Source organism: Salvelinus sp. IW2-2015, linkage group LG1 (genome assembly GCF_002910315.2).
Source record: "Salvelinus sp. IW2-2015 linkage group LG1, ASM291031v2, whole genome shotgun sequence".
NCBI classification, from domain to species: Eukaryota; Metazoa; Chordata; class Actinopteri; order Salmoniformes; family Salmonidae; genus Salvelinus; species Salvelinus sp. IW2-2015.
The window spans coordinates 34,364,176-34,386,140 of record NC_036838.1 but is presented as its reverse complement, the minus strand read 5'-3'; the positions used below and the strand labels follow the sequence as shown (position 1 = coordinate 34,386,140).

At 42.2% G+C, this 21,965-nt stretch overlaps 1 protein-coding gene across 1 annotated transcript in view; it reads left to right on the top strand.

Moving 5' to 3' along the window:
• Positions 1-4,351: 4,351 nt before the first annotated feature.
• LOC111966243 (sodium channel protein type 8 subunit alpha-like) overlaps positions 4,352-21,965 on the top strand; it is a 112,001-nt gene continuing 94,387 nt past the window's right edge. The window contains exons 1-2 of the mRNA XM_070444441.1: positions 4,352-4,445; positions 14,307-14,641. Coding sequence (XP_070300542.1) covers positions 14,363-14,641 — 279 coding nt within the window. The 5' untranslated portion in view covers positions 4,352-4,445; positions 14,307-14,362. The remainder of the gene's footprint in view (positions 4,446-14,306; positions 14,642-21,965) is intronic.

Below are 21,965 nucleotides of genomic sequence, written 5' to 3'. Positions count from 1 at the left end.
TGACTGCCATCGTGACTCGTGACCATCGGTGTGGTAGTAATACGGTCACCGTAACAGCCCTAGTCACGGGCGTGGAGGCCATGCTTCCATCAACACCGGCCTCATTAGCCACTGTCAGGCTAAAGCTTGTACTAGCACTAGCAGCAGTGGTTGCAAGGATGACGGATGCAATTACATTTTTCTTATTCTCTCGCTCTTTGCGTTTTAGCGCACCTGACTTGTACTTTTTATCCATTTGTCGCCTGAATGTAACTTAGCTAGCTAGACAGGGGCGGCAGCGTAGCCTAGTGGTTAGAGCATTGGACTAGTAACCGAAAGGTTGCAAGTTCAAATTCTTGAGCTGACAAGGTACAAATCTGGCGTTCTGCCCTTGAACAAGGCAGTTAACCCACTGTTCGTAGGCCGTCATTGAAAATAAGAATTTGTTCTTAACTGACTTGCCTAGTTAAATAAAGGTAAAATAAAACATGACCTGATGAAGTTAAACTCATGCAACAGACAGGGTTGTCAATAACAGGCACAGGTAAACAATTTGTTTTCATAATTTAAGAAGAAAATAATTAATGTAGGTATAAGATACCAAAAGTAGTTTTAAACTAGCAAATGACTAAATAAATAATAATTTGGAAGACCCTGGTTCCACCCCCACCAGCAGCCAACCAGCAGCGGTGCCTTAAGTCCCAGGCCAGGGGGCACCTCAATGGGGTATAGCGACAGACACAGCTATATATTGCTTTATAAAATAAGCAACACCAGCTAAGGCAAATTCCGGGATTTAATGAAATCATGTAATGTATCATATTATATATACATTTGGCATATGTTATAGTGTTAAATGATGGTTTGAGCCTTTCAGTGAGATGGACAAAAGTTTCAATGTTACATATTGCAAATTGAGTTAAATGTTACAATGTTGACATTTTTCTCTGTCTCACAATGGTACCAATACTAGTCTCATCTCAGATCTGTTTGTGCTCTTGCAAACTCCATCGCTCATTGTCAAGCCAAATCTGTTTGGCATGATAGCACAAACAGACTGGCACTCAGACTATGTTATCAATAGATAATCTGAGTAACACTGTTGCCATGATTTGTGGGAAAGTAGATTTAATCATCAAGACCACACAATCTACACAGGAAGTCCTAACATTAGTGGGGACTACATTTATATAATCCKAACTGTTGTCAAAAGGGAATAATTCCTGACAGACCTAGGCTTGTTTTTTACATTTATCTGATCAATTTATTTTTAATATACTTTTTATTATGTTGACAGCTGATGGACAATTTTTTCAATTTGAGAATGGATGTTAGCCTATTGCTTTCATTCCCATGCATAAGCTCTCAAATGTATACTGTAAAGAGAATCAATTAGCAGGCCTCACTATGTGATACGCCTCCTGCAATGTTCGTAGTCTGTCATTGACAGAACACAGAACCAGCATGCAGACAACATTGCCCGCTGAGTCAACATTTACTTTGCCCATGTCCTCGCCTGACGCGACCAGAAAGCTTTCGAACGTTAGGTGGTCATTGACAGCCAGGCTCTTTTGCAGATAGCCTACTTCTCGAAGTGAAGATTGGTGTCAATGCAAATCACCTTGCAACCAGATGGGTAGAACTTAAAGTAGGCCCCGCTTCCGCAGCCAATCTCGTAAATGTTTCATGAACATTTTATCCTTTCCTCTGCTCCTGGCTGCATGTGATGCCATAGAAATAGAATGAATAGAACGGGCATCCCCATTCAAGTCTATGATGGCATAACGGGTGGACTGGCTCCCATTGCGAGTTTACCCATAGGAGCAAAGCAGGAAGCAAAAGCAGGAAGCAAAAACAAGAAGTGTACCCATCAATATGTGCTGTGATTTGTTGATTCAACTCAACTGACATTACAAAAAATATGCAATGCATTTGTTACGTTATAGCCTTATTATAAAATTGATTRAATAGTTTTTTCCCCTCAACAATCKACACACAATACCCCATAATGACAAAGCAAAAACAGGTTTCTMAAWTTTTTTGAAAATGTATGACAAATAAAAACTGAAATCACATTTACATAAGTATTCAGACTCTTAACTCAGTACTTTGTTGAAGCACCTTTGGCAGCGATTAAAGCCTTGAGTCTTCTTGGAAATGATGCTACAAGCTTGGCACACCTGTATATTGGGAGTTTCTCCCATTCGTCTCTGCAGATCCTCTCAAGTTCTGTTAGGTTGGATGGGGAGCGTCGCTGCACAGCTATTTTCAGGTCTCTCCAGAGATGTTTGATTGGGTTCAAATTCAGGCTCTGGCTGGGACACTCAAGGACATTCAGAGACTTGTCCCGAAGCCACTCCTGCGTTGTCTTTGCTGTGTGCTTAGGGTCATTGTCCTGTTGGAAGTTGAACCTTCACCCCAGTCTGAGGTCCTGAGCGCTCTGGAGCAGGTTTTCATCAAGGATCTCTCTGTACTTTGCTCCGTTCATCTTTCCCTCGATCCTGACAAGTCTCCCAGTCTCTGCCGCTGAAAAACATCCCCACAGCATGATGCTGCCAGCACCATGCTTCACAGTAGGGATGGTGCCAGGTTTCCTCCAGACGGAATACTTGGCATTCAGGCCAAAGAGCTCTATCTTGGTTTCATCAGACCTGAAGAATCTTGTTTTTCTGCCCCGATTGCTCAGTTTGGCTGGGTGGCCAGCTCTAGGAAGAGTCTTGGTAGTTCCAAACTTCTTCCATTTAAGAATGATGGAGGCCACTATTTTCTTGGAGACCTTCAATGCTGCATACATTTTTTGGTACCCTTCCCCAGATCTGTGCCTCGACACAATCCTGTCTCGGAGCTCTACGGACAATTCCTTCAACCTCATGGGCGTTTGTTTTCTTTGRCATGCACTGTCAACTGTGGGACCTTAATATAGACAGGTGTGTGCCTTCCCAAATCATCTCCAATCAATTTAATTCACCACAGGTGGACTCCAATCAAGTTGGAGAAACATCTCAAGGATGATAAATCGAAGCAGGATGCACCTGAGCTTAATTTGAGTCTCATAGCAAAGGGTCTGAATACTTATGTAAACAAGGTATTTCAGTTTTTKTATATATTGTCACGCACTGACCTTAGAGAGCCTTTTTATTCCTCTATTTGGTCAGGTCAGGGTGTGATTTGGGTGGGCATTCTAGTTTGTCTGTTTCTTTGTTGGCCGCTGTCTATCGTTGTCTCTGATTGGGAATCATACTTAGGCAGCCTTTTTTTGTGGGTAATTATTTGGGTAATTATTTATTTTCTGTGAGTATTTGTGTGCGCCACGGTTGCGTCACGTTCGGTTTCTGTTGACCTGTTCTTTTGTGAAGGTTTCACTTCAATTAAAGATGTGGAATTACATGCACGCTGCGCCTTGGCTCATTTATGACAGGGAATTTGAAGACAGCGATCGTGACATATATACATTTGTAAAAACTTCTGAAAACCGGTTTTCACTTTGTCATTATGGGGTATTTTGTGTAGAATTATGAGGGRAAAAAAGGATTTTAACAATTTTTCCAAAATGTGGAAAAAGTCAAGCGGTCCGATTACTTTCCGAATATACTGTGGAAATCCCATGACAGAGTGTCTATAGCCTAATACTTAAAAAATCTCACATAATTGCTGTCAAAAACCCCACAGAGTTGTCACTGACTAGTTGGATATTCAATTCCCAACGAGCAAAACATTTCTGTACTTACAGACTTCATAGAAATTCATTTTTATCAGGGTTTTCCTTTGGTGGACCATATTTTTTGTGACTGTTATCAATAAAACTCATTAATGCAACTGTTAATGTCAAATTGTTCTACGTGTAACCCTGGTTGTCCTGAATAAAAAATGCTAAAACACATCATTGTGAGGTTAAATGTAAGGGCTGGACATGTAGATAAATGAAAGTCAGATCAATAAAAATACGATTTTTCCTGGGATATCAGGACTGATATGGTTAATTCCTTCTCAGGTTCCCTTCTAATTTATGAGGGAGGGCATGCTTATGACTCACCTAAGTGACTCACCTAAGTATCATTCATGCTTACTGGTGGCTTCTTAGAAACCATGCACATTCAAATCGATTATATATTTATTCCTGGGAGATGGAGGTAATGTAACAGTTTTGTCATCCACTAAAACAAAACCACAAATCATCCATTTTAACTTTTGGATAACGAATTATATGATAGTCTTCTTAACTATTAGTTCAATAACTTTGTTTCATTTTGTTTTGCGATCTTACGGTCCCTGGGCCGTTTTCAAACCAAAGGCATTTACCGACACTCCCTAACAATTTGCTCAGAGTCATCAATTATGCAGGGTACCCGCACGCACTGGAAAGGGAGTTAGCAGCAACAATATGGCGACAGCCGCAGTTTCTCCCGAATCTTTTGGACATCTGCAGTTCAGTGCCGGCTGTCTGGATTTCTGTTAATGCGGGAAAAGTAAGTAAATATCCTGTTGTCTTGTCAGGCTGGGTTTTGGTGGAGGATGGACCATGCATGCTACTTCCCTGTCTACAACTGCACCCCAATGCCGCAGAGCGGTCCCCCTCAGCATCTTTTATCCTCGCGTTTGTGTATAGGGCTCCTTGTCAAAGCTTGGGCAAATATGCATGGAAAACCTAAATTACATGTATGGATTACTTTCTTTAGCTGAAAAAGATGAGCTTATACTGCGGAAAGGGGTGGCTAGTGATAAAGCAGGTAAATTGGGGTGTTGGCATGCCTCTGAACGGAATGAGATTTCAATATGTCAAAATATACATGGAGCCCTAAAAAGTACCGGTATGCGCTTTGAGTCAATGTATATTCTCGACACCCTAATCTTTTGTAAGATAATTTAACTGTAATTGTGATAGTTTTATCCCTCATGCCCAGCACCCCACCCTCACTTGATTACCCCTCCCCTTGCAGTATTCATTTTGAGGCTCTATTACGTGAGATAGGTAGGCTATGCCTCAGTTTTGGCAGTTGAAGGGGGACCGCGGTACCCCCTCCCCATATCTTTATAGCCCCATCCCTAATAGAGGTGGAAATAAATGTCCACGATGGTGTTATAACCCTTAMATGTTCATTTTAGGAACCTTATCGCACTTAGGCAGCCTTCTCGGTGTGGTACTAAAATACAGCCGTCAATGGTTTTTTGGGGAGCATAACAACACCTTATCAAAATAATACCAATGTATACAATTTACCTCGGGTGGTGGGGTAGAGATTCTTTTGGAGCAACACAGTTAAATGAATGACAGCCTAGAATTTCTACCATCACTGCATGTTTTCAAGTGGTATTGTGGCTCTGTCATAGAAGCCTACCCAGAAGCATCCTCTTTACTGCAGTATTTTAGTAAAGGCTTTGGCCCATACGCCAGGACAAGGCACACGYGTTTGTAAACAGTGCATGGACTACAATACAAAGTAAGACTGATAGACCATACAGTTGAAACGTTATTACCAGTTTATAACAAATAGGCCAAAAAAGTGCGCATTTTACCTTGCTTAACGGTTGTACATGTAATATGTGGTTGATCAAGTAATAGCTTGTAATGACAACTTTTTGAGGAGGAAATCCACTCATCATTTAATCGATTATTGTCCTGACATGGGAAACATGAATGTTTTCTGAATGACTTCCATTGTTGGCTGGGGTTTAGGGTACCCTGTTCATTCATAGATATGTGCCACAACACTAAAAGCACACCATGATAATATTGTGTTTATATTGGTGTATATAGCGTATTCCAGTCCATAGTGATTTCATTCAGTAGCCTATCCAGTCGATGCTAAATTAGGAAGTATCAACTTGCTTTTTTATCGAATTATGTGTGCCACTAGCATTTAGTGACGCTACAGAGGCACACTATGCCCTCATGTAGGCCCTCACTAGGATATCGCATGCTGCTGCTAACCTCGACCGGCCGTGTAGACTCCTCTATCCAGTTGCGTTTCTCTCCTCAATCGATCTTCACTCCTCTGCCCCTCCTCTTCAGTTCAGTCTCCACGATGTCTAGTGTTCTCCGTTTCATAGTCCTTAACCCCCCTCTCAATAATGGAGTGCAACAGTTGCGATAAATAGTTCAGTTACAGGCGTCAAACACTTCAGACGCTTCAAACACACCGCCAGCTCCATTGCATTTTGGTACACCAGAATTACATTAATTTCCAATGAAACGCTGCGTTTGCCTTGCAGCATTGCGTTGCAGAGGCAGTGCGTTCGGTGTGGTGCATACGTTGGATATATTGAACAAATGCGTCAAACTGTATGCTTAGACGGCTTGACAGAAATGGTAGCAGAAGGTGAATTTTGAACTTTTGTTCCATACGTATCCAGAAGATGTTGCGTACTATTTTGCGCAAGGACGCTGATGGTGTGTTCGAAGCGGGCGTTTGGATGTCTCTTTTCTTGGCATAGAGGACACATGCGTAGAGGACTCGAGCGAGAGCTTCGTTTGAGGCTGCATCAGTGGTGCTGAAAGGAACAGCGACAGGCAGCGGGATCGAAGGAGACCGTGCTGCGGCTTCCAGAAGCCACTTGAGTTTTTCTAACATCTCCGTTTCGGTTTCATGCGATTAACAATCCTCACAATGGACTAATCATTCGTCTGTCTGTAGAAAATGTGAACGGATGTTACAATTATGCTATTGGTAAATACGCATGCTTATTGGGTTTGAATGTCCGGGATGAAATTAGGAACAGCATGCACTCGCAGCGAATGAATGGACACGTGAGTAGCCTTCATTTTTTGAATGAAATCTTTTGCATCACAAGGTGATTCTTCTTGAAATGTGGTTGGCTATTACAATGACATGGTTTACCTGCAGCCCGAATGAGAACATAATGAATAGTCTTGATTTACTTGATACATTACCTGTAGAAAAACCGGTGGGACAGCTCCTCTATGCCATCATTAGTAGGCCTAAATGAGGTCCCTGTATGTCCTGTGTTGCATCGGTGTTTGTTATTCACCTTGAAAGTAGATCAATTCATGTAGCATTTGTGGAAGGAGACTTGGAGGTTGCGTTGGGTTACTTAAAACGCCGACTTAATTTCCTAGTGGTACAATCTCTGAGGTCAGCGGTTTAGGTTAGAAGGATTTTCATGGGTTTGACTTGTTTCTTTATGAAAGCGATTAGCTGCCCAAACTCAATTGGAAATGCAAATGGTCAAATGTTAAATCAATATCACGTTAGCAATTTCCTAAATGTTTACGCATTTTGTGACTAAATGCAAATATGAATGAAAAAAAAAATATTGCTTTATAATTTTCATGATTGAGTATGCATGATGCCTGCCAATTTGAAAAATACATCGCAAAGTATGTTTAATATTTCATTTCCATGGTAGGCCTACTATCCAGTACAACACCGACACATTTAAAAACGAAATGTAAATGCTTAAATTACAAATAATTTCTCATGTTTGTCATTTCATGTCCTTGTTGTGACAGCATGCATTGTGACAAAATAAAATCGTCAACTGCAATTGACAATTATTTTTTATACGCTGTGTATTTTAAGACTGTCAATTATAATGATCAATCAAATTCTATCAATCAATTGCAATGCTTCCTTTTGCTATTTAGTTTCCTCATTGCTCATTTGCATTTTCATTTTTGATGTCAGACCTGTCATTCAAACACTGTGGGCGGGGTTTTGGTAAAGTGAGGTGAAAGAGGTTGTCTGGGCTTGCTAGCTATGCTCAGACAGTAATGCCGGTGCTCTTAATTTCGTAAACGTATTTCTGGATCAGAGAGGAAGAGGCAAAGCAGTACTATAAACTGAATGACTCAGATAATATTTGTTATTCTGGCTAGGACAGCTGGTGAGCAAGGAGTTCGCGGGAGGGTACACGGGGAGACAGACCGGGCATGGTGCTTGCTGCCAGCTACTAGTAGTTACTAGCAATGATGGCTAGTATATGTAGCTAGTGATGTAGGTTCGATACGTTATCTAGCTAGCTGGCTATGGTAGGAGGCAAGTCAACACATTTTAAGAGATGACTAGATGGACTTAACCTACTAAAATCATTCTGGTCCAACAAATATAATACACATATTTTGACACTGACTATGTGTGAGAGAGCAAGCGGGAGAAGGACCCCTTTGGCCATTAGTCTTTAAGTTAGTCATTGGTGGGACAGTATTTAGAGAAACTGGTTGTCATGTCATGGCACCATCAGGATATTCCCACAAGAGATAGGAAGCCCACCTGCCTGCTCTGCCCCTTCAGTACTGTGACACCATATTTTCTTGAGCAGTAAAGCTGTTCCTTGACTCAATACTGTTAAAGCTGTAAGCCAAAGTAAGAGATTAGCTTTTCACGAGCCTTAGTTTATGCAAGCCACAATGGCTCATAGGAGCAGGATCCTATCTCCTGTTTCTGTAGTGTGAGGCAGCTTGATGTACAAATACACCCCCTGGATAGGACGCTCGTCTATCTGTGGGCCTTACCCCCAATCTATCCTGAGTGCCAAGCAGCATTGGGTCCCATTTTTACAGTCTGATATGACTTGACCAGCGATTGAACTGTCCAACCTTCAAATCTCAGGGAGGACGCTAACAAGGGCACTGAGTTGGTTATGCAAGCCATAGGTATAACTATATTGCATATTAAGTTGTTCCATGTCGACTGGAAAATGAGAGGCATGCACAATTATTAATCACAGATTATTTTATTTAGGGTATACCTTACCCTTTGCGACCTGTGATAGAGACATTGGCTTACAGGTAACAGTTATTCTTGTTCTTAGAATCACTGGTTACTATCTACACAAAGTGTTCAACTACTGTAGGTTTCCTTGATAATGGTTTCCAACATATGATTGGCAGAACCTCATAATAGAGCAATAATATTTCTGTATTGTTAGTTTTTTTGCAGAACATCTTATTGAACATGTGACTAATGGTAAGTGGCAATGCAATTTTGACTTCAAGCAGTTTAGCGACAATGTCTGCCCCCCTCTTCCTCATCAGCACAGTTAGAAATATTATTAGTATCTTTGGGGTAGAGGTCGACCGATTAATTGGAATGGCCGATTAATTAAGGCCAATTTCAAGTTTTCATAACAATCGGGAATCTGCATTTTTGGACGCCGATTATGGCCGATTACATTGCACTCCACGAGGAGACTGCGTGACAGGCTGACCACCTGTTACGAGAGTACAGCAAGGAGCCAAGGTAAGTTGCTAGCTAGCATTAAACTTATCTTATAAAAAACAATCAATCTTAACATAATCACTAGTTAACTACACATGGTTGATGATATTACTAGTTTATCTAGCTTGTCCTGCGTTGCATATAATCAATGCAGTGCCTGTTAATTTATCATCGAATCACAGCCTACTTCGCCAAACGGGTGATGATTTAACAAGCGCATTCACGAAAAAAGCACTGTCGTTACACCAATGTGTACCTAACCATAAACATCAATGCCTTTCTTAAAATCAATACACAAGTACATTTTTTAAACCTGCATATTTAGTTAATATTGCCTGCTAACATGAATTTATTTTAACTAGAGAAATTGTGTAATTTCTCTTGCGTTCTGTGCAAGCAGAGTCAGGGTATATGCAGCAGTTTGGGCCGCCTGGCTCGTTGCGAACTGGGTGAAGACCATTTCTTCCTAACAAAGACCGTAATTAATTTGCCAGAATTGTACATAATTATGACATAACATTGAAGGTTGTACAATGTAACAGCAATATTTAGGCTTAGGGTTGCCTCCCATTCGATAAAATACTGAACGGTTCCGTATTTCACTGAAAGAATAAACGTTTTGTTTTCGAAATGATCGTTTCTGGATTTGACCATATTAATGACCTAAGGCTCGTATTTCTTTGTGTTTATTATATTCTAATTAAGTCTATGATTTGATAGAGCAGTCTGACTGAGCGGTGGTAGGCAGCAGCAGGCTCGTAAGCATTCATTCAAACAGCACTTTCCTGTGTTTTCCAGCAGCTCTTCGCTGTGCTTCAAGCATTGTGCTGTTTATGACTTCAAGCCTATCAACTCCCGAGATTAGGCTGGCAATACTAAAATGCCTATAAGAACATCCAATAATCAAAGGTATATGAAATACAAATGGTATAGAGAGAAGTAGTCCTATAATTCCTATAATAACTACAACCTAAAACTTCTTAACTGGGAATATTGAAGACTCATGTTGAAAGGAACCACCAGCTTTCATATGTTCTCATGTTCTGAGCAAGGAACTTAAACGTTAGCTTTTTTACATGGCACATATTGCACTTTTACTTTCTTCTCTAACACTGTGTTTTTGCATTATTTAAACCAAATTGAACATGTTTCATTATTTATTTGAGACTAAATATATTTCATTTATGTATTATATTAAGTTATTAAAATAATTATGTATTATATTAAGTTATATTAAAAATCGTCCGATTAATCGGTATCGGCTTTTTTTGGCCCTCCAATAATCGGTATCGGCGTTGAAAAATCATAATCGGTCGACCTCTACTTTGGGGATGATATTCCTTCTCTGTTTCTATCAGCTATGGAGACAGGTCATCAGCCAGAGCCCCCTGTGAAAAAGGAACACAAATTATGCAAAAAGGTTAGAATGGATGGAAAACCTAAAACACAGATTATCATTGTACAACTCATGATAGGGGGGGGATGGCATCTTTCAGCCATTTTGGTGCCTCTCCAGCCGTTGCTTCCTATGGGAAAGCATCCTTACCTGTCTGATGGTGGGCAGCTTGCTGGGGGGGGGGGCAGTAATCAAAAATGTCACATACAAGAATTCAGTGGGGGAGGATCATTGGACCACAATATGAATAAAATTAGATTTTTATTCCACTGTGGACACCATATTGTAGAGGAGTGGTTCCCAAACTGTGGGAACCAAAAAAATGCTGAATGGAGACACATTGACTTCCGCCAGAACGCAGAGTTTGATGCATCTGGTAGACATGAAGCGTTACGCCTGCCGAACAACTGCACTCATCGGCAGCAGTCCAAACACTTAAAAGACACACCCTATCAACTCAGCCCTCATATTAAGTGGACACTTCTGATGACGTCTGACGAGTATACACTTGCAGGGCAACGGGCGAGGGTGGAAGGAATGATTTTTAAATGAACCACCCTTGGCCGGAAATTCGTCACTCGTTCACCCCGCGATGATTGTGTTTTCAGCCACCAGTAGCTTGTGGGTGCTTTATATGCGCTACAATCAATTATGAGTTCATGTCTACTTTATATTAAATATAGAATTATTAATAAACGTCTACTGTATGATAGCTAGCAAACTAATTAGCTAACTAACGTTAGCCTGCCTAGCTGGAACTTCTGAAGAAGGAAAATGTTTTATTTCTACAATTTCCAAAAAATAACAAAACATATTTACTTTTTACGAGACATGTTTGTGGCGTCATGTGCATTAGTAGCACACTTTATAACTTATTTGCATTTGTTTTTACTTACATGTTTTACTTACATGTATGTTGACTTTTCCATTGATGTTGTTTTTAAGTTTTCGCAGACTTTTCTTAGCAGACGTACAATCCGAATTTAATTATGGGGAGTTTCAGGCCCCGGAGTGAACATAATTGTACTTTCGCAAACCCGACTAAAAACGAGGGCTGAGGGCCTAACGTTGCAAACTTCCCTTGCTTGGTCCTGGTCAGTCCCTGGATGGGAGACCAGGTGCTGCTGGAAGTGGTGTTGGAGGGCCAGTAGGAGGCACACTTTCCTCTGGTCTAAACAAAGATCCCAATGCCCCAGGGCAGTGATTGGGGACACTGCTCTGTGTAGGGTGCCGTCTTTCGGATGGGACGTTAAAYGGGTGTCCTGACTCTCTGAGGTCATTAAAGATCCCATGGCACTTATCGTAAGAGTAGGGGTGTTAACCCCGGTGTCCTGGCTAAATTCCCAATCTGGCCCTCAACCATCACGGTCACCTAATAATCCCCAGTTTACAATTGGCTCATTCATCCCCCTCCTCTCCCCTGTAACTATTCCCCAGGTCGTTGCTGCAAATGAGAACGTGTTCTCAGTCAACTTACCTGGTAAAATAACGGAAAAAAAATAACAAATAAAATAAAAAAATCATTAGGACCACCCACCAAGATGGCATTGGGGATTCCCCCAAGGGTATAAGGCGAGGGTAAGTGGACGAGGGTGTATCTTTTATGAGTTTTAATCACAGCCATCATCGTTACAGAACTGCAGGAAACCAGTGCTCGACAGGCTAGCTAGCTAACCTATCATTTTCGACCCTGCCTCTTCTGCTGTGGGGTTTATCGGCAGTTGGTATCCAACTTTATGGTACATTACCACCAACTACTGTACTGGAGCGCCCCCGATCTTGCCTGTGGACCGGAGTTCTAGCTTAAATATTTACAATAGAAGTATAAAGAGGGGTTCCTGCAGATGCAGGAATGCCCACATGCAGGAACGCCCGAATTGCACCCTTCTTGATTTAACAAATTTGATTGATCATTCAAATCAAATGTTGAATTTTGACAGTCTTAAACCACAGAGTATGGAAATGCATTGTCAATTGAGAATTATTTATATTTTTGCGCCCCCGATCCTACCGATACTCTTTTTTTGGATGGAGAGGAGGAGTGAGAGGCAATGATTATGATGTTCTTCGGGGAGTTCCACCCCTAAAACGTCTAGCTGAACGTGAAGCAAAGACAATGACCCAACGAGTGGGCCTATATTGATTATGGTGAATAACTTCAAACCTATATGTTGGAGGCTTCACTTCATTCTTCCACCTAACATACCTGAGCCATATAGGCAAGCTGGAAAATAATTATTGCATGGTTTGAAAGTTAAGGGCACTTTTTTATTTTATTGATTAAGTGTGAAAGCACACAATCATAAACTTTTTCCTTTGTGCCATGATTCATGAATTAGTCATGAAATGGAGCCTAACCACTATAACACGCAGTGCAATGTTAATGATGATGATTATTGAAAATGTAGCTATATCAGATAAGATCATATAAATTAAATAAAAAATCAAATTTTAATTGTCACATGCTTCATAAACAACAGACTAACAGTGAAATGCTTACTCCCAATACAATAAAAATAAATAATAATAGTAACACAAGAAATAAAAACACAATGAGAAATGATAGCTTGGTTATATACATGGGATAAAAATAATAACAGCATACAGGTGCGCTCTAATATATTGGCACACTTCATTCACTATTTCTTCTCCAATAAGTTCAAATTTAAAACAAGGTTTGGTGTTCACACGTGTATTTGTTTGAATTACAACCGCACAGGACCAAGAACATTTTTTCTAAAATTGAGACAGAAACGGAAGAAGGTTCTGAAGGAACCATGTATGGATTAAGATGCCATAGTTCCTACTACTTCGGAGTCAGAATGTGGTTACAAATGGAATATCTTATTAAGATACGCTATGTAAGGTTTTTCAGAGAGAGATAGAGAGAGAGACTCCTAAAGATAAAACATTAGTCAGATAATCCAGACAGACACTTAACAGAGTTCCCTCCATCCAGAAGCAGCACAGGTCACCTGGGACAAGGGAAGAGCCCATGCAGCAGACAGACATACAGACAGGCACAAAGGGCTGGAGGTGGCCATTCATTTTTCTCCCTGTAGGGTCATCAACAGGCCAACCAGGCAACATCAGAGCCACCATGAATGAATGAAGTAGATTGGAGACACAGTTCTCTGTTATCCCGTCAATGGCAGCCCTGATTCATGTAGCATTTATTTGTATGAGGGAGAGAGAAGGAGAGAGAGAGAGAGATGGCTCTGGTTCCAAATGGTTGCACATCCATTAGTCTGGATGCCTTGCTTTGTTGGCTCCCTCCATGACAGAGATATAAAATTCCACCCTGTCTCAGGCTTAGGGAGAAACACAGACAGACAGACAGACAAGACACAACCCAGCAATGAGTCTTGTTAATAAGCACCATAATAAAATATAAAGTAGACATTTAATTTGTCTCGTTGTTAGTTCTACCATCTCATTTGAACTAAAAGAGACCTAAGTTTTGTTCCATTTGATTCTACCCAAGGTGATATTTTAAACGAGATCATTATTACTTTTTCCATTTTGAAACTTGATAGTAGGACAGGCTGTTTACTCAAATGCTGAACTGCTGGCTTTTTTACTTAAATCATGACCAAAGTTCTTAGTGAAAATGGATGTTCTCAACTTGAATTTCATTAGAGATATGGAGTTGTCAGCATTTATACCTTATTTCCTGTCTCTATTTCCCCTCTCTCCCTCTCTCTCTCTCTCTCTCTCTCTCTCTCTCTCTCTCTCTCTCTCTCTCTCTCTCTCAGAGCCGGATGTCCTGAATGAAACTTAAATAAAGCGGAAATATCTGTAGGATGAAAACATGGCCGCGCCCGGTCTCGCACCCCCAGGACCTGACAGCTTCAAGCTGTTCACCCCCGAGTCGCTCCTTACTATCGAGGAGCGCCAATTCCAGGAGAAGATCAAGAAGAAGCCCAAGCCCAAGTCGGACAGCAGTCACCGCGAGGAAGAAGAGGAAGAACCCATGCCCAACGGTGATCTGGAGGCTGGGAAGTCCCTTCCCTTCATCTACGGGGACATTCCTAATGGGCTGGTGGCGGTACCACTGGAAGACTTGGACCCCTATTATATAAATGAGAAAGTGAGTTCCTCACCACTCAATCCCACACAGGGCTGGGCACTCCCTTCTAGTGAGGAAAGGTTAGGGGTTAGAGGGAAATTGGTACTGGTATGAGATCTGTTTAGAAAAATAATTTGAAGAAGGAACAAATGGATTGTACTATACTCACGTCTTTATAGCTTGCCTTTTAAATGTATTCTGCTTATAACTGTGTTATAAGTCCTGATGTGTGGCCCCTATATTATGCTTTTAACCAAGTTTATGAATGAGATTTTATGCTTATGGGGTAAGCACATTTAGAACCAAACTGTTTTTAGGAAACCTCATTCAGAAAGTAAGAAGCCCACTCTTATTAGACAAAAGGGAGGTTTGTGCATCGTTGTACCAGCCATGAATGAAGATAGGGATATGGCACAGAGTAAACAGCAAAGATGACCTTGTGGTATGGTATTGCTCTTTTAATAGTTTGACCACTGGGAGAGTTGATTAGAACCAGTCAATGCTCATGAAGTGTCACATAGAGCTCATAGGTACGTTATGAATGCGCTGGCTATCACAGTCACCAGGAAGATGCTGGTACTGTAGATCCTGTAACTCTGCAGTGAAGGTTTGGAGTTCTGGACCGCAGTCCTCTTTGGTAATGCTTCTGTAGTCTTATGTGTTGATTGATGCTCTGTATTGGTGCACTTACTGTGCATATACTGGTGGATGCTGGCAGCAGAGATGGGACTAGCAGGCCTCTGAATATGTATTATTAGTGCTCCTGCTAATTGAATTTGTTAGTGAGGAAAATCTCTTGTTCTGTCAAAGCAGACGGTCTGCATGCATGTGTGTCTGGGTTTCTGTTTTCTTGGAATGTGTGTGTGTTTGTGTGCATTTTTTAGGTTTAGTGTTATGTGTTTTCCTCTTCACATTTTTCCTACATACAATTAGTACATCTTTATAGTATTCTTCCATTTGATCCCTTTTCCCTGCCTCACTGTACCACTTTGAAGGAGTTAGCTGCTGTTTTGGTCCCTTTCCACTTGTTTATTTTTTGCATGACTTCCCTAAGGTGTGGCAGGTAACCTAGTGGTTAGAGCGTTGGGCCAGTAACCAAAAGGTTCGAATCCCCGAGCTGACAAGGTAAATATCTGTCGTTCTGCCTCTGAGCAAGGCAGTTAACCCACTGATCCCCGGGCGCCGAAGACGTGGATGTCGATTAAGGCAGCCCCCTGCACCTCTCTGATTCAGAGGGGTTGGGTTAAATGCGGAAGACACATTTCAGTTGAATGCATTGTTGTACAACTGACTAGGTATCCCCCTTTCCCTAAGGTCCCTGCTAAATGTGTGAAACCTTCTGGTATTTAGGAGGTGGCAAAATGACCAGGAGTGAAGTGTAGCATTTGTGTGTCATGTCCAGCTTGGTTCAGACTGTAAAGGTAGGATGATGTCATAGACTGACTAACCCATTACAAGAAGGAGCTCTAAACTAAACAAGCTATACGTACTGTACTATGTATCTACACTACAGTATCTGTGATGTTGGAGTGATATGCCAAATTGTTCCTGACCAGGCATTTATCTCATGCATTCGTTCTTTGAGGAGCATACATGCTCCTTCATGCAACTCCTTCTTAAGACATATTGTGATAACTTCCACAGTTATAACTATGTTTATGTGGAAACTGATTGCTAACGACATCTCCTTACAGCCTCACACCAGCTAGCGCCCAGTTAAAAATACAACCACCATATCATACACTATATATATATTTTTTTAAATGTATTTATTTTTTATTTCACCTTCATTTAACCAGGTAGGCCAGTTAAGAACAAGTTCTCATTTACAACTGCGACCTGGCCAAGATATAGCAAAGCAGTGCGACACAAACAACAACACAGAGTTACACATGGAATAAACATTTGTACAGTCAATAACACAATAGAAAAAATCTTTATACAGTGTGTGCAGATGAGGTAAGATTAGGGAGGTACGGCAATAAATAGGCCGTAGTGGCGAAGTAATTACAATTTAGCAATTAAACACTGGAGTGATAGATGTGCAGAAGATGAATGTGCAAGTAGAGATACTGGGGTGCAAAGGAGCGAAAAAATAATAATAACAATATGGGGATGAGGTAGTTGGATGGGCTATTTACAGATGGGCTATGTAAGCTGCAGTGATCTGTGAGCTGCTCTGACAGCTGATGCTTAAAGTTAGAGAGGGAAATATGAGTCTCTACCTTCAGTGATTTTTGGAATTCGTTCCAGTCATTTGCAGCAGAGAACTGGAAGGAAAGGCGGCCAAAGGAGGAATAGGCTTTAGGGGTGACCAGTGAAATATACCGGCTGGAGCGCGCGTTACAGGTGGGTGCTGCTATGGTGACCAGTGAGCTGAGATAAGGCGGGGCTTTACCTAGCAAAGACTTATAGATGACCTGGAGCCAGTGGGTTTGGCGGCGAATATGAAGCGAGGGCCAGCCAACGAGAGCATACAGGTCGCAGCGTTGAGTAGTATATGAGGCTTTGGTGACAAAACGGATGGCACTGTGATAGACTGCATCCAATTTGCTGAGTAGAGTGTTGGAGGCCTTTTTATAAATGACATCGCCGAAGTCAAGGATTGGTAGGATAGTCAGTTTTACGAGGGTATGTTTGGCAGCATGAGTGAAGGATGCTTTGTTGCCAAATAGGAAGCCGAGTCTAGATTTAATTTTGGATTGGAGATGCTTAATGTGAGTCTGGAAGGAGAGTTTACAGTCTAACCAGACACCTAGGTATTTGTAATTGTCCACATATTCTAAGTCAGAACCGTTCAGAGTAGTGATGCTGGACGGGCGGGCGGGCAGGTGCGGGCAGCGATCGGTTGAAGAGCATGCATTTAGTTTTACTTGCAATTAAGAGCAGTTGGAGGCCACGGAAGGAGAGTTGTATGGCATTGAAACTCGTCTGGAGGTTAGTTAACACAGTGTCCAAAGAAGGGCCAGAGGTATACAGAATGGTGTCGTCTGCGTAGAGGTGGATCAGAGAATCACCCGCAGCAAGAGCGACATCATTGATGTATACAGAGAAAAGAGTCGGCCCGAGAATTGAACCCTGTGGCACCTCCATAGAGACTGCCAGAGGTCCGGACAACAGGCCCTCCGAATTGACACACTGAACTCTGTCTGAGAAGTAGTTGGTGAACCAGGCGAGGCAGTCATTTGAGAAACCATTTGAGAAACCAACCATATATATACACTACCGTTCAAATTTTGGGGTCACTTGTTTTTGAAAGAAAAGCACATTTTCTGTCCATTTAAAAGAACATCAAATTGATCAGAAATACAGTGTTGACATTGTTATTGTTGTAAATGACTATTGTAGTTGGAAACGGCTGATTTTTATGGAATATCTACATAGATGTACAGAGGCCTATTATCAGCAACCATCACTCCTGTGTTCCAATGGCACGTTGTGTTAGCTAATCCAAGTTTATCATTTTAAAAGACTAATTGATCATTAGAAAACCCTTTTGCAATTATGTTAGCACAGCTGAAAACTGTTGTACTGATTAAAGAAGCAATAAAACAGGCCTTTAGACTAATGAGTATCTGGAGCATCAGCATTTGTGGGTTTGATTACATGCTCAAAATGGCCAGAAACAAATAACTTTCTTCTGAAACTCGTCAGTCTATTCTTRTTCTGAGAATTGAAGGCTATTCCATGCGAGAAATTGCCAAGAAACTGAAGATCTCGTATAACGCTCCCTTCACAGAACAGTGCAAACTGGCTCTAATTAGAATAGAAGGAAGAGTGGGAGGCCCCGGTGCTCAACTGAGCAAGAGGACAAGTACATTAGCGTGTCTAGTTTGAGAAACAGACACCTCACAAGTCCTCAACTGGCAGCTTCATGAAATAGTACCAGCAAAACACTCAACGTCAACAGTGAAGAGGTGACTCCGAGATGCTGGCCTTCTAGGCAGAGTTCCTCTGTCCAGTGTCTGTGTTCTTTTGCCCATCTTAATCTTTTATTTTTATTGGCCAGTCTGAGATATGGCTTTTTCTTTGCAACTCTGCCTAGAAGGCCAGCATCCAGGAGTCGCCTCTTCACTGTTGACGTTGAGACTGGTGTTTTGCAGGTACTATTTAATGAAGCTGCCAGTTGAGGACTTGTGATGCGTCTGTTTCTCAAACTAGACACTCTAATGTATTTGTCCTCTTGCTCAGTTGTGCACCGGGGCCTCCCACTCCTCTTTCTATTCTGGTTAGAGCCAGTTTGCGCTGTTCTGTGAAAGGAGTAGTACACACATATGCTGATGCACCAGATACTCAACTAGTCTAAAGATGGTCCGTTTTATTGCTTCTTTAAATCAGCACAACAGTTTTCAGCTGTGCAAACATAAACTGCCTCACAACTGCCTCACAGTGTATCATGATTTAGGGCAGCCACCACATATGCCCCACTTGGTATGCATACACTTCACATATTATCTCCCATTTAGCATAAGTCAAATGGTTGCATCCCCTACCAGCCCAGGACACCAGTTCAGTTCCCCTTTCAGTTTAGGCCCTGTCCCCTCTCCCCCCAGCTTCCACCCTCATTGTAACCCTAGCCTGGGTCTGTCCTTATAGGGCAGGAGAAGAGGGGAGGGGGTGGCTGCACCTTGAGGGGCTGGGTGTTCTAGCCTGTAAGAGAATCTGGGGCCCGCAGGGCTATAGAGACCCACTCAGCACGATCGTCCCAGGGACACAGCCAGTCACACGAGGTGTGTGTGTGTGCTCTGCCTCCTTCCGAGTTTGTGTGTACCTCCTTTTTTAGTATGTGTGCCTCCTGTGAGCTAAAAATCCATGGACTTCTACAGTGGCAGCCATAGGAGGGGTGATGGTGTGGTACAATAACCCCTACTCCTTCCTCCCCTCTTCCTTACCCCTTTGTCCTGGCCTATCGGTTATGCTTAGCGCTCTCCTTCTCCTGCCTCTGCTCCCTTTCTCCATTGATCTCCTCTCCTCCCTGTCCTTGAGGAGGGACAGAGGTAGACTCGTTCATCGGGTGGTGGTCAGGGCTCCCTCATGCACATCTCTCTCATGTCTGGTCTCTCTCTGACCTCCCTCCCTAGATCCCTGTGTGTGTGCTTGTGTAAGAGTGAATGAGTGTGTGTGTGTATGCATGTATGCTGTGACACCTCTCCCTCACTCTGCCCAGCCAAGGTCAGTTACCTTTGTCTCGCATACCGTAGGCCGTGCTGTGTGTGTGTGTGTTTTTTTTCACACTATGAAAAATACACACACTATGCTATTTTCAAATTAAACACAATACCTTGCTCTTGTTAAAGCTACACACACAGGACAATAGGCATCCTCCCTCCTCAGCCATTCAGAGCATTTTACTACCTACCTTCCTCCCCCTTCTCATCCACACCTATGCCTTTTATGACACCTATGGGAGCCCTGGCATACATATTCATGTGTCGCCTCAATACTTCCTCCTCAATCTCTCTACCTCTTCTCTCTCTCTACCTCTCCTCTCTAGGTTTTTCATCCTCTACTCTACTTGACCGCCAATTCCCCCCTCCCCTCCTTCTCTTCCCACTTCAAGCTTACGTGTGTCCATGTGGTGTGTGTGTGTCAGTGTGTGTCAGTGTGTGTCAGTGTGTGTCAGTGTGTGTCAGTGTGTGCCTGTGTGTGTGTGTGTGTTGCTGTCAGCTGCAGTGAAATCTAATCACAGCACTTAAGCATCAAGTAAAGGGGGGAGGGAGAGAGAGGGGGAGGGTGGACTGGTGAGGGAGAAGTGCAGTTGCTGCTGTTCCTGTTCTCCCCTAGCTGTGATGGGGGAAAGGATAGGAATGGAGAGGAAAGGAAGAGAGACAGAAGAGGAGAGGGAGAAAGAGGAGTGGAGGAGAAAAGAGAAGAGAAAAGTGGAGGAAAGAGGAGAGGAGAGGACTGCATGGGCATCTGAAATGTCTGGAGTGATTAGGAAGGCTAAAAGCTTCAGGAGTTACACAGGTTGTGTGTGTGTGTGCATGTGTGTGTAAGTGTGTGTATGTGTGCTTGCGTGCAAGCGTATGTGCGCGCGTGTGTGAGAGTGTGACATTGTGTGTGTGAGTGCGTGTGTGTTGGAGATGGGGTTCAATTTAAGTTGTACAAGTGCTTGTGTATTGGAGACGCCTCAGTGAACTCTGTGTGTATGTGTCAGACAAACGTCCAGGGCCTGAGGGGTATACTACAAAGCAGAAGCAAGGAGTTAGCCAGCTAACTTGCCTAAATAACCTGAAATAACTTTACATTTATTAGAAATATATTCTTTAAACTTGCCATGGTCTAATTCACTCAACAACCAAAAGCACATATCGAAGTTTAGCTTTCCTACTGAATCAGAAAATGAATAGTTATTGTTGTTTATCAAAGTTAACTGGCTAACTCATTGATCTTGCTTTGTAGTATACTCCTCTAGAGGCTATACTCTAAGAGAAAAGATGCTAWSTGGAACCTAAAAAGGTTATTTGGCTGCCCCCATAGGAGAACACTTTGAAGAACCCTTTTTGGTTTCAGGTAAAAACCACAGAGGGTTCTACCTGGAACCCAAAAGGGTTCTTCTACCTGGAACCAAAAATGGTTATCCTATGGGGACAGCCAATAACCCCTTTTTCTAAGAGTGTACATAGAAATGTTAAACTAGGCAATACTGCATTATTGGATGTTTCATACAGCAAACATAGCCTGTTTAGCATCTGCAGTAGCTTTAACCTGGTTGTYAGATCCGTTTGTGCTTCAGACAACTATGCCTCTCCCCTGTTGGTCGTTATTTGACGTCATAACGAAGACAAGCTCACTAAAGCTGAAACAGGTCTGGTGTAGCGTTGACCCTTGCTAACCATTCTATCTCTATGGTGTAACCAGTATCTCTCCTGCTAGTCATTCTATCTCTATGGTGTGTATAGCATTGAACCTTGCTTGTCATTCATTCTCTATTACCAACGTCTCTCCCACATGGCAGGCTTCTGTGGTACCAAAAAGACTGGATGAGTAGCAGCCTGACTGGCCATTTCCACTGTCTGCTGCTGATCACACAGAGACAGGGAATAGCCAGAATATGGCCTTTATACACTGGTATCATTAACCATAGCTAGGTCCCACGTTAGTGACTTCACTCGCTTCCTATCACGCCATGACTTGTATTTTAAAGAGGCACATTTGGGAGTGGGAAGTTATTACATTATGATCCCCCCTTTCGTCTCTCTCGCTCTCTCTCTCTCTCTCTCTCTCTCTCTCTCTCTCTCGTACTCTCTCTCTGGGGTGTAGTAAATTAGAGCGAGGGCTAGGCTTTAGTGCTCTGTCTGAGTCCTTAGTGTCTGATGACACAGCATTCTTCTGTACTGGTCTG